This window comes from Amphiura filiformis, chromosome 11, assembly GCF_039555335.1.
Source record: "Amphiura filiformis chromosome 11, Afil_fr2py, whole genome shotgun sequence".
NCBI classification, from domain to species: domain Eukaryota; kingdom Metazoa; phylum Echinodermata; class Ophiuroidea; order Amphilepidida; family Amphiuridae; genus Amphiura; species Amphiura filiformis.
Window position 1 is genome coordinate 27,599,073 of NC_092638.1, and position 13,123 is coordinate 27,612,195.

The 13,123-nt window shown below is 35.1% G+C and overlaps 1 protein-coding gene across 1 annotated transcript in view; it reads left to right on the forward strand.

Annotated features, from left to right (window-relative positions):
- The window catches only part of LOC140164658 (delphilin-like), a 56,907-nt gene that overhangs the window by 19,851 nt on the left and 23,933 nt on the right, over positions 1-13,123 (forward strand). The window contains exons 7-14 of the mRNA XM_072188002.1: positions 733-926; positions 2,012-2,082; positions 2,801-2,952; positions 7,248-7,427; positions 8,383-8,463; positions 9,414-9,479; positions 10,265-10,357; positions 11,001-11,189. Coding sequence (XP_072044103.1) covers positions 733-926; positions 2,012-2,082; positions 2,801-2,952; positions 7,248-7,427; positions 8,383-8,463; positions 9,414-9,479; positions 10,265-10,357; positions 11,001-11,189 — 1,026 coding nt within the window. The remainder of the gene's footprint in view (positions 1-732; positions 927-2,011; positions 2,083-2,800; positions 2,953-7,247; positions 7,428-8,382; positions 8,464-9,413; positions 9,480-10,264; positions 10,358-11,000; positions 11,190-13,123) is intronic.

Below are 13,123 nucleotides of genomic sequence, written 5' to 3' on the forward strand. Positions count from 1 at the left end.
AACCTATCTGCTGATTGCAGAAACTGCATGCAAAGTACCCTGATCCAGGCCAGAATTATTATATATATAAATGGGCTATTCTGGTTGAAATTCATAGACCCCTTGATCTCCCACACAGGGGGTGTGAATTTATAATGGGGTTACCTGAATGCATGACTCCAATTGCAATCTATACTCCCTGTTTGGGAGATTAAGGTCATGTATTCCATAGGAGGTATATGCCGGGGGGGGGCACATCAAAACATTTTGGTGGATATGTTCCGCCGGAATTTTGAGGTGGTGGGTCTTTGGGAGCTGACGGCGTACTGGTAAAAGGGGGGTCTTTTGGAGCTGTGAACAAGTAAAATGGGGTCTTTTGGAGCTACAAACAGTCAAAATCAAGGGTCTTTCTTGGCTTTTTGGTTGAAAATCGCCTGAAAAAAACAGAAATATGAGGAATGAGAAATTTGTGGGTCTTTTAAGCTGAAATTATCAAAATCAAGGGTCTTTTGGAGCTCTATTTTGGTCAAATATAGGGTTTTTTTCGGAGCTGTGAAATCCAAAAAGGGGGGTCTTTCTGGGGGAACATACCCGTATGGTCATTTGTGTTGAGCTTATGCCTTTGTTATTGAAATACTTCTAGATGATAAGATTCCAAGAGTAAGTGAAATTCAGTTTTCTTGCGATAACAAGTAAAAGTTTCTTCAAATATTTTAAAATATTTGTATCTTACTTGTAATCATTCTGTGCTAGGTTATTCTACCGCAGCCTCCACAATCAGAAGTGGCACAACATCACAAAGCAGGACAACATCAAGTGACACATCGTCAGTGACTGGATGGATGTCTGAGTCAGCGGTCAGTAAAAGCACCGGAGATGACCTGGACATTACACAGGATCTGTCTAAGATGGATTTATACACAGTTGGGAGAACATTCAAAGAAATGGTAAGATTTTGTGAAAATTGAGTAATGCCAACCTTCTCACCTTGTCACTCTGTCTCTGTCCTGCTATGTAGTAAATGGATATTACAAAGAAATTACATCATGTTTTGTTTCAGTCTGGATCCAAACCATTATCAAGGCCTATGTGCTGTGTCCTTTAACATTTATTTATTCCAAGCCAGGAGAAACATCTAAATTTAGCAATGGTGGTCTGACCAACACCATTAAGGCCATGTTTCATTTTGTCAGTGGCGTGCTCAGGTTTTTAAAAGTGTTGGGGGCACAGGTCTTGATTTCCCCAACTGTTCTAAATTTTTGGCTTGCTTCATTCACCGTAATAGCTCAATTGGGTGCAATTTCCCACGACTGACTGACAAAATTGGGGGGGGGGGAATGTGCCGCACCGGCCCCCCTTGGCGCACACCACTGCATTTTGTCAGATATGCTTTGAGACTTGTATCTAAGAAATCAAGAATATAATTTTTCCATCCTATAATAAGTGGGTGGTTATTTGGAGTGAATGGACAAAGCATTCTAAGTAACTCGATGACTGAACACAGAGTTGGCAAAGATGTTAAATGCAGATGGTAATATGAACACCAATGTACGGTTCACTGAAATGGTGTAGGAGATTGGACTTGTGGAATTTCTTACTATAGTTTTGTACACCCTTGTTCATTTAAAGTTGGCTATCACTGTAACCTTTAAAGGAGGATTTCGTGATCCTGGCATCCTCTTTTTATGACATTTTTCAGTAGATATCCACGAAAAAAGCTTATTTCCAACATTTCAGTTGATTCCGATTTTGCGTTTGCGAGTTATTCATGATTATGTGTATTACACTGCTCCATAGACAATGTGTTGTAATTTCGCTCTGGTGCACCAGAACGAAATTCAAATTTGGCGATATTTTTGCTAAACGAATTAATCTGCAAGAAATATTTGGTACATTTACATTATGTAGCGAGAGGTATCCAGTGGTGTAAAAATCTCAACTTTTTTTTGGGAAAATTGGGGGGATGAGGCTGTGGATCACGAAATGCCCCTTTAAGTCTTTAACATTGTTTCATTTTGATTGTCCTTTAAAGATGGAACATCATCTTACAGTTCAAGAAAGGAAACTAGTGAAGAGAGCACTGCAGGGTTACCAAGGCAACAGGTATTGTATCCTAGTTTACTATTTTCATACCAAGAAGTGTATTGCAATCAAAGATAGTATCCAGGGCTGTAGCTTTGGTGGACAGTGGTGGGTGGTTGAGCCCACCACTCAAACACACAGAACATGATTGTGTATTTTACTGAATTTATCCAGTATTGGCAAAATATTACTTAAAATATAAAATTTCTGGCACAGGAATTTGATGCTTGAATGATATACAAAAAAGTATCCTGAACTATATTCCTATTTCATGCATTAATTTCTGTATTTGTGGTTGTAAGTACTGACAACTTGGAACAATTTGTGCCCATCATTAGCTTATTTTATCATAGATCAAGTAAGTTTGGCAAAATCAGACCTGTGTGCAAAGAGTAAGTTCCAAGGGATTAAAAAACTCAAGCTTATGCCAGAGGACTCAAGTGCTTGGTTTCAAGACTATTCAATTTCCCAGTTTGTATTATTATTAGGACAGTGACCAAAACTGGAGTAACCTGGTCCCGACCCATTGATGTCCTACCTGGGCCTGAATTCACTTATGGGCTACCAGAAGGTTGTTATTTAATATATGTTCAAAAGCCTTGCACTGGTCTAGTTTGCCCGAGGTACTGGCTATGGGAAAATTCCATTGGGCTTGTATGAATATCAAATTGAATTGCTCAATGAATCGTAAATGTGAGTGAAATCCGCTCCTGAATGTATTGATAACTTTCTCTTGCAGAAATCTGGATGCATTGATCGTGGAGATCTACCCTATCTTGGACACTAATGCAAAGCGTACATTATGGCCATACATCATACAGATTCTACCAGAAGAAGAACAGGAAGTGTGTAAAAGGAAAGTTATTTATCTCATAGATAGACACGCTGCAGGTGAGGAACATTATCTATTGGGCTACTCCATTTAAAATCCACACTACCCCTGTGAAAGATTTTGGAAATATCTTCCACAGGGGGAGTATGAATTTCAAATGGAATGAACACATTAAGCAGCTCCATTTGAAAATCACCCTCCCTCTGTGGAAGATTCAGATTGAATCTTTCACAGAGGGTGTATGAAATTCAAATGCAGTTGTCTAATGTATTCATTCCATTTGAAATTCATACTACCCCTGTGGAAGATATTTCCAGAATCTTCCACAGGGGTAGTGTGGATTTTAAATGGAATAACCCATTGATGGTACCACTCCAGATTCCAGAAAATTCAGTACTGAGTTTTTGGAATTAAGAAATATTATCCTGTTTTGCCAATTGAAACGGCTAAATCCTAACCCGTCAGTTACTGTTATCTGGTAATAATAATCAAATTTTAATATTTCACCAATTTTTGTTGGAAATATGGGCCAAAATTAAACATGCATTTTCAAGGTGTTTTTCGTATGCTGTGACAATTAAACAAAAGACTTGTACTATGCATTTCATGTTATGCATTGTAATTGTTGGAAAACACAAAAGACTTGTACTTTTCATTTCAAGTTATGCATTGAAATTGTTGGAAAACACATTTTGTTATATATTTTGTAACTAATATGCAAAATTAACATAAAGTGTTAAATTAATTCATAGCTTATACTTCAAATTTTGAATACTTAGACTTGTGCCATGTGTTAGAATTTTGTGACTGGAATGGTAAGAAATCAAGCCAAATTTCATGTTTTTGCACCATTTTTCCTCAAATTGCAAAACTATTAAAATTTGATTTTTCGTGCCAGTTAGAACTAAGTAAAGGATTAAGAATTAGCCATTTTTCATTTGGCAAAACAGGATGTTTTTTTAATCCAACAAAATTAAATGCTGTATTTTTGTGGAATTGGGAGTACATAGTTACAAAACTTATGAAAGTGCAGGGCGCTATATATTTTAGTAAATTAGCAAGAAAGTGTTTCACAAGAAGAGTTATGTTTTAAACAGAATCATAATAATAAACCACAATAAACAGAATTTATATAGCGCCTTAGCATAAGTATGAACAAAGCGATTTACAATGATCTTAAAAGTACAACTTATACTACATCTTAGGCTACAATAAAATGTACAACTTAATTAAAAATAAAAAACTTAGTTTGGAAATAAATGGGTTTTCAGATTAGATTTATAAGTGGCCAGACTAGATGAAGTACGAATGCATATATATATATAAATATATATACAGCATGGGCTAGGTTAAAGCCAACCATACGATGTGGTTTATTCTGTGTATAATGCACAGTTTGCAAAAGCATTAGGATAAAAAAAATTGATGTGTTTTGCAGCACAGCACTAAACACAATGATGATAATTCCAAATTCTAATATACAGGGATGTAAGTTTTTAGGATTTTTACAGAATTCAGGGTTTTTTGTAGTCCAGATTTACGCAATTTCTTTTATTTTCAGCCCATCTGGGGGCTTTTTAGCCTGAATTTATGCTTTTCCCCAGATTTTCAGGTTTTTTTCTTCAGGCTTAATTGCATCCCTGAATATATCATGCAAGACTTGATGTTTTAAAAGAAAGCATGAAGATTTCAAATATACATTTTTCTTTGTTTTTTCAAGTATGAGAGGAAAAATTGTTAAGTATAAGATTTTAGTATTCATGACTTCTAGATGTAGTCAAATTGAACATTAATAGGATAAAATAATTCGTTTGGTTACTTAAATTTTGTGCATGGCAAGAAGTGCAAATGGAGTATGGCTCTAGTTATATAATAGAGTTTTCTGGCTGTGTGTATAATTATGTATACAAGCTGTATCAAAATGGGCTGTTCCAGTTAAATCCACACACCCCCTATGGAAGACATGACCTTAATCACCCACACAGGGGATGTAGATTTTAAATGGAGTCACCTATTGAGGTAACCCCTTTCACACCCCCTGTGTGGAAGATTAAGGGCATGTCTTCCATAGGGGGTGTACGGATTGCAACTGAGCCCAATGATAAATACCTATCAGTTTTGATGGTGATTGAAAATCCTGCTTTTCCAAATGCAACATTGGATCCTCTAGAAATGGGCATAATTTCTTGTTGTATGACAATAACATGCTCAACATGCTCATACTACGGGCTGTATGCAGATCCTTATGTTGCATCCATGCCCATAATCACTAGAAACTAAAGGGTACCAATCATTTTGATACAGCTTGTATATTTATGACTATATTTTATTTTATTTATAAAATTATTGATTACAAAAAATCATATTTGCTCAAATATTTTCATTTTATACTTTGTATTTCTTTCTAGAAACTGAAGGTAATTTGATTTATTATAATTGCATGATTTGCATTTATATAAAATGGCTTACAATATAACCAGCTATCTGCTTATACCCAGCTACCACACCAACTCTCACCCAAAATCTAATCAAGCTGCTTTCAGTTGCTTCACACAGGGCTTAGGTCCCAATTGGCCATTCCATTTGAAATCTATACACCCCCTGTGGAAGACATGACCTTGATCTCCCACAATGGGAGTGAGTGCGAGTTATGAATGAGCATTCGAAATCTACACTTCCTGTAGAAGATTAAGGTCTGTCTTTGGTGGGAGTATGGATTTCGACTGGAATAGTTCAGTTCCTCATTTCAAAATAAAATTACATCCATCAATTTACGATAAAACTGACTTAAGGGCTCTGGTAGCAATGTTTGGACAGTATTTTTTGTGGGACATGAGAGCACATCAGACATATTGAATTGCATTCTGAATACGAGGAATGTCCTGATATTAAATGAAGATTTTTTGAAATTCGCCATATAATACACAATTTATGTCAAATGATTAAAATAGATTTTTTTGATATTTAACAGTACTCGAAGTAAACTATATAACATTTAATAATGTGTAATTAAAGTGATGTAGCTGGGATGAAAAGCCGGTGATCAATTGAAAAATTTTACCTTTCGTATTGAAGAATTCCCCAAAACACTAAAAATATTGAGGTCTTTTTGGGAAAAAATTTTTATCTTCAATATACTATAAGTACATACATGTATCATTAGATTTATAAAGTTTACTTTGAGGACTGTTAAATAAAGTATCATATTTTAATAATTTGTCATAAAATTTGTATTATATCACAAATTTCAAAATATCAAAATTATTTGATATCAGAAGGACATTCCTTGTATTCAGAATGCAATTCGATAGGTCTGGTGTACTCTCAGCTCTTGCAAAAAATACTGTAAGTCAAAATATATAAGATTCAAAAACTGCTCGTAAAATTAATTTTGGAAGAAGTAACATTTGCCATTGTTATCGGAATGTGATAAAAATTAGGCATTTCTTGTTTGTTTGTAATGAAGACAGGCTAACTTACATTCATTTTTGGACTTTTGGAAAAACAAATTCTACATTTGAATGCCTTTATTGCACATGCACCTGAAATTAATTAACATATTTTTGTCCAGATGTGTGAAGTGCAAGTGAGCAATTAACATTTCAACGACCTCTTAGTCTGACGTGAGCAATACCACAATTGAAGCAAAATATTCACATGTAATGATTTGCCTATTATAATGAACTAAAATATTTCCCATTTTTTATTATTTATTTAAATTACTCTGTTGATCATATTTATCTACATAATAATAAAAGATAATGATAATATTATCAAGTGAAGCTTTTGATAATCAAGCCATTAAGTCTAAATAGATACCGAAAACCAAAATGTGAGATGTGTTTTTTGTAAAAATAATTTTTGTCAAGATTTACAGCAGAAACATGCCAGAGATATTTATGATCAAATTAGTCGTAAAAGGGTATTTCGTGATCCACAGCCTCATCCCCCACTTTTCTAAAAAAAAATTGAGATTTTTATACTACTGGAAATCTCCATGCATAACTCGCAAGTGCAAAATCGGAAGCAACTGGAATTTTGGGACTAAGCTTTTTTTGTGAATATCTATTGAAAAATGTCATAAAAACATGATGCTAGGATAACGAAATACTCCTTTAACGTTAAGTAGTTGAGATAGACAAGTACACCCTTCTTTTTTGGAAGTTTATCAATATTAGTTACTATTGTTAAGTCATTGCCTGATAACCAAAAAAATTTGTTTTTAGATATTTCATTCAGACAATCTTTTCCATATAGAAATTTAAAAATGACCTAAATTTGCTCTAAAAAAAAAATGCACCGGCCCTTCAAGAAATAAACTTTTATCTTTATCTAATTCTGATTTGTAAATCAGATGCAGTGTACGGCGCACAAAAGAAGTGGTGGCTCAAGTCTGATACAGGCTCTTTACATCCGGATGAAAATATCTCGGAACGTATCACCAAATCGCCATTCTCGCGTACTAGTGCCAGTTATGAAATAGCGCCCTCATATGGTGATGTGATTTACAGTCGTAAGGATGAGTTTGACACAGGTAAATAAATAGTTTTAAGTAGGATTACATTTAATTGGACAGGGGTATGGTATGATGTCAAATATTTAGGGTTTTAATATGTTGGGGAGATCTTAAAATAGGAAGGCATAAAGACCGTTAGTCTGCATGCATGCATGTGTGCGTAGCCATTATTCTTGTGCATTACCCTCCTATGCGCATGTAGCATTTTCTTTCTACGTGCACATTATGCACATAATTATCTTGTTCTCAAAAGCTTATTGGAAGTGAACTATACAAACAAAAAAAATTAAATTCCGATTCATTGCATGTGGATAAAACTTAGCTACACATATTTCAAGTTTTTATACAGTTCACATACACCAAAAAACAAATTGTGTGCATGTATCATTTAATCTGCATGTAGAAAGTTTGGTCCACATGCCGATGGTAGGCGCCCCCAAATGTGGACACACAACTCCACCCTTCTATCCATATGAATAGATTGTGGCATATTTATACTGAACGTCCACAGTGGATATACAAAATGTCCGCAGTTAGATGATAGTTGGAAACAGAATATACATGTCCACTTTTACATACATATACTTCTGTACATGGCCCATGTTTGGCGGCTATTACATTTAGTGGTGAATATGTGCATGTAAATGTTCCCGCTAAGCTACCGCTTATTCAATTTGCTAAATTAAATTCATAATCAAGGTAAATTATCTCATAGGGTTGAGGAGATTTAATAATTAACATTGGAAACATTTCTGTAATTTAATCCAAACAATTTATACATTTGTCCAGCTTTCTGAGCATTGTTAATTTAATACACAGATCATAAAACGTGGCCAACAACATAAGAAATGTAATTTGCAGTTTACTCAACATTTCATGAATATTTTGTACGCAAAGCTAACATAATTTTAACCCATTTCCATAGCTAACCTTCTGTTTCCATACGGCTACCATTTATTTATTAACCTTTTAGTTGCTGAAGCTGCTATGTTATTAGAGCAAGACAAGAGAGATCGTAACCATGGTAACAGATCAAGTAGGCGATCTTTAGACTGTAAGTACTAACAGTTTGCAAGGGATTCGTTAATGCACAAATCCTTCCGAATTTGGAACGCAACTATAGGTGATTTTCCTGATTCTCCTAATTTTCCTGTGTGTAATTTTTGTATGTGTAACTTGAATTTGTTATGAATGGCCCTTGTTGTTCAGTGCTTTAGTTGAATGATGTCATATTTGCATCACACAAATTTGGCATATTCTTGTCAAATATTCTAATCATCCCTAATATAATGAGCAATACCTTTTTAGAGGGAAGAGATCAGTAATCATGAGGCCCGGGGTTCGATTCCCGCTGAGTCCTGATTTTTTTTCTCTCTAAATCTATTACATGCCAGATTGACTGAACCTCATAAAGTTATGATTTGATCAATAAGACCAAAGTTGGCAATAATTAAATTGGGGTGTGGCTCATTTTTCCACTGAATAATATGTGTGTAGATCAAGTACAGGATTATCAATAAGGTTGGTGGCATTGATATTAATAATAATCATTATCATCATTTGGCTGCGGAGCCGGCGACTACAAATTTTCTCCAGCTACATCAGTCTTGCTCCGAAAATTGTTGAAATTTCATTCTAAAGGAGTAAAAGACACAGAAATACAAAGGGAAAGGCACTTATTTTGTGGGGAAATTCTCCTATGTATGAGAAAAATGGCCTTAGGCTAAGCCTAACTTTTGTGGGCATGCAGTCATTTAGAGAGCTTGAAACCTAACCGCTATTGCTATAGAGTTATTATTGGCCCCTTCCCGCCATTGATGGTGTTTTGGCTCGGCTAACCAATCAGGCTGGAATCAGTAAAGCGGAAAACTGATAGCGAGGACGATTGTGTAGCCCGCGCCATCGACAGCATGAAGGGGCCAATTATAAGAAAACTCTTTAATAACAAATACATGTGAAAACTAACTTGTCATATCATTGCATGCTGTGTTTCCATTACTAAAGATATGCGTACATATGAAGAACCCGATTACGAGGACGATGAGGCATTGTATTATAAAGTCTATAAAGGTAGGTCTCCTAATAATACTAATAGTTTGTTGTTGATGTAGAGCTTTTGTCTTGTGAATACCCAACTCAGATTGAATATCAATATGTCCATATTAAAAAGGTACTGACTTTTGTGCTACACTAAAAAATCACTCCAAATGAATAATTTCCTCATATGACATTAATACACTGCAATTCCTTTTCTTCCTTCAAAACTTTTCCATATTTTTGAAATAATGATAAGACGCAGTGGATCTTATCCTCTTTCCTCATCCATCTTGGATATCTCAAAATGCTGAACAGTTAAAAAGTGATATTCAGATTTTGAATCAGCAGATCAAAGTTGCCTAAATTAATTGATATCTTACTAATTAAACCAATTTGAAGCATGGTTTTTTTGTGAATATATAGAGTAGAACATAATAAACTAATGTTCCAATTTTCTCAAAAATGTTACAAATGTCGAATATGTCACTATGTGATACTGCCGACGAAATGTACAATAGTTCTGTTGATGAGGGGAATAAAACTAGACTTGCAATTCCTTTCTTCGCTCAATACTTCCCCATATTTTGTATGAAAGCCGACAATTTGCAGTCCTCATCCATGGGATGGGAACTGCACTTTCAGCAAAGAAAAAGTTTCAAATTGTATTTCATTTTACAACTGAATGAGTTAGAGAGTCATCTTAACATTGTTTTTCACAGCCTCGGCCAACCATGACTTGAAAAGACACTGATAAATTAATAATCAATAAAATTAATTTAATATGACTCTGTTTTATATGTGTTTGTTTATTGTGACAGATGACTCGCGAGACTCAAGACCTCAGCTCATTCGCAATCGCAGGACAGATATTGCTTACAATACTAGCTTCCCTCCCTCAACAGTAGGCTCAGGTAAGGACTCATAAAGTGTCAATATTTTTTGTGGTGGTTGTTTATTACTTTTTCTTTTTGATATTCCAGGCATTGGTGTCTGTTCTTTGTAACATTCAAGGCATTGGTATCAAAAATTGTAATTGTCACATTATTTGTTTCCTCCCATGCTCATGCCACTTGGAAAGATGTAGTTATATAAAGTTAAATATTTTAAAGAGTATAAGATCAACACTTCATTATGATATTCCTAGCATGTGATATGTTTACAGTAGGGCTGTTGTCGACTGTTATCAACAAGGCTGCTGTCGACAATATTATCGACAAAGCAATTTCCCTATTGTCGACAAGCATGGACCAATTGTCGACAAAATAGTCATTAAAGATATTAGAGATAAGCTAAGTTGAGTTTAAATCGCCTTTTTTTACCATGAAATAACTGCATCAGTCTTCGGTCAGTAATATTTTGATGTAAACAAACAATGCATAATGTGGTCTTTGGACTTTATTGATGTATTGCTTTGTCGGTGTCGGATCTTGAAATTTGATGATTGTCGACAATGAAAACTTCTACTCGATAACAGCCCTACTACACAGGTGGATCATCATTCTAACACATACACCCATTTCCATTCTATTTTCGCAATCCTTACAAAAACCCAAGGATCCATACGACTTTATGCTTCCAGTCACGGTTTTCCAGTGTCCATTACGGACCCAGAAAACTTGTTTTCACCTCGTTTGTCGCGTGACACGACCCCAACGAATAGCATACGAGTATATGCGCGTAACCCATCTAACAGTAGACATAGCCACTCCGGCAGTGTCACACCTACTAATGATAGTATGATTGGTGAGTTGGGTAAAATTATTTTGCTGTCTTGGTGTTGCGTTGCCATGGAAATGGAAGGCTTTTTTGCTTTGGGGCAGTTTTGCTGGCATGTAAGCTTTATAGATGTGAAAACAAGAGATTAGGAGTAGCTTAAGCTGTAGATAGAAGTGGGTTATCGCTATTCAAGAATAAATTGTTTACTCCCAATTCTAGAAAAATATGGCACTAATTTTTAGGAATTCAAAAAGTATTATTTTGTTTGGGCAAATGAAACATAGCTAAGGGAACAAACCAAAAGATCGATGACGTCCTTTAAACGTAACTGGTTTCGTTTCTCAACCCCCCCCCTACCTGCCAGAAACATAATCTTGAAATGTTGAAAATCTAACAAATATATATTGACTTATTCTTCATCAGTCTGATGTTTTATTACAAACGTAATCAAGTATTTTTACCCCCTCTCCCCTAAACGAAACTAGTTTTGTTTATAGGACGTCATCGATCTTTTGGTTTGTTCCCTAAATCCTTATCCTTTAGAATTTTACTATGTTTTTAATCCAAAAAATTTAGTGTTGTATTTTTCTGGAATTTTGAGTAGTTTATAAACTCTGTAGCAAATCAAAGTGGAATATGTTTTAGAAGTATATAGATATAGAAGTTATCATATACAATATCTGGATAACCTGGATAAGGCCAAGAAAAAAAAATTGTTTGCTTGCCCTCAAATGAATTTTAACAATTGGGTCGGTCGGTCGGTCGGGATTTTTTTTTTTTTTTTTTTTAATTACTAGTAAACTCTACTGTTTGTATTAATTAAGGCTCAATAAATGAATCAACTAACAGTACAAAAACAACTAAAATGTTGAACACAAGTTCTAAAATACATTTTTTTTACATCTTCAGAATGCAAAAATTTGAAAAGAAAAAAAAAAACTTTCAGGAATTTCCATAAATAGGGTCGGTATTCTTTTGTACAGTAAATAGGAAAAAAAACCTTTATTCTGATTTCCAAAATTAGGGTCGGTCGCCTAAGTTTTTTGCCTAAGTGAATATCCAGATTAAGTGAATTATGTATAATTCTGTGTTGAATGTCTGAAGTGCTAAAATTGGAACAACAATTGAATATGGGGTAATAATACTGAAAGATGGTATTTGATATACATTAATGCTTCCGAGCTTGAAATTATGGTGTCTTAGTATTCAAAACATGTTTTCCTATGAAAAATATGTGGCCAGATACCAGAGGGCTGCATAAAAGAAGTCCAGAAGATGGACTGTAGCAAAATTATTTTGGAAAATGAAATGGCACTAAAGATGTTAATTGCAATGACAATTATATTATGAAGTCAAATATATCAACTGCTCAGTGCCAGAAGTGGGTAAGTGCAATAGCTGCCCTGTGAACATTTGGGTGTTTACATGCAGTATATCGTACTCATCTACACGTGCATGGCACCTGCATGTGGCAGCTCTTGCACTTACCCACTTCTGGCACTGAGCAGTCAACATTCTGTAATATGATTGAATTGCGAGTAGGCCCATAGTGCCCCTGTCCCTATTTTTTGTTATCAGTATGTTATTCCAGTTGTAATCCATATATACCCAATGGAAGACATTACCTTCATCTCCCACACAGGGAGTGTGAATTTCAAATGGGGTTACCTGAATAGGTGAGTCCATTTAAAATCTACACCCGCTGTGTGGAAGATTACGGTCATGTCATCTATAGGGTGTATGAATTTCAAATGGGGTTACCTGAATGGGTGATTCCATTTGAAATCTACACCCCTTGTGTAGGAGACTAAGATCATGTCTCCCATAGGGGGTGTATGGAATTCAATTGGAATAGCCCTGTAATATGATTGGATTTCAAGTATAGCCCCATAGTGCCCCTGTCCCAAATGTTTGCTGTCAATGTTTGTCTGTACTGCTGGTGTATATGTTAAAGGCACATC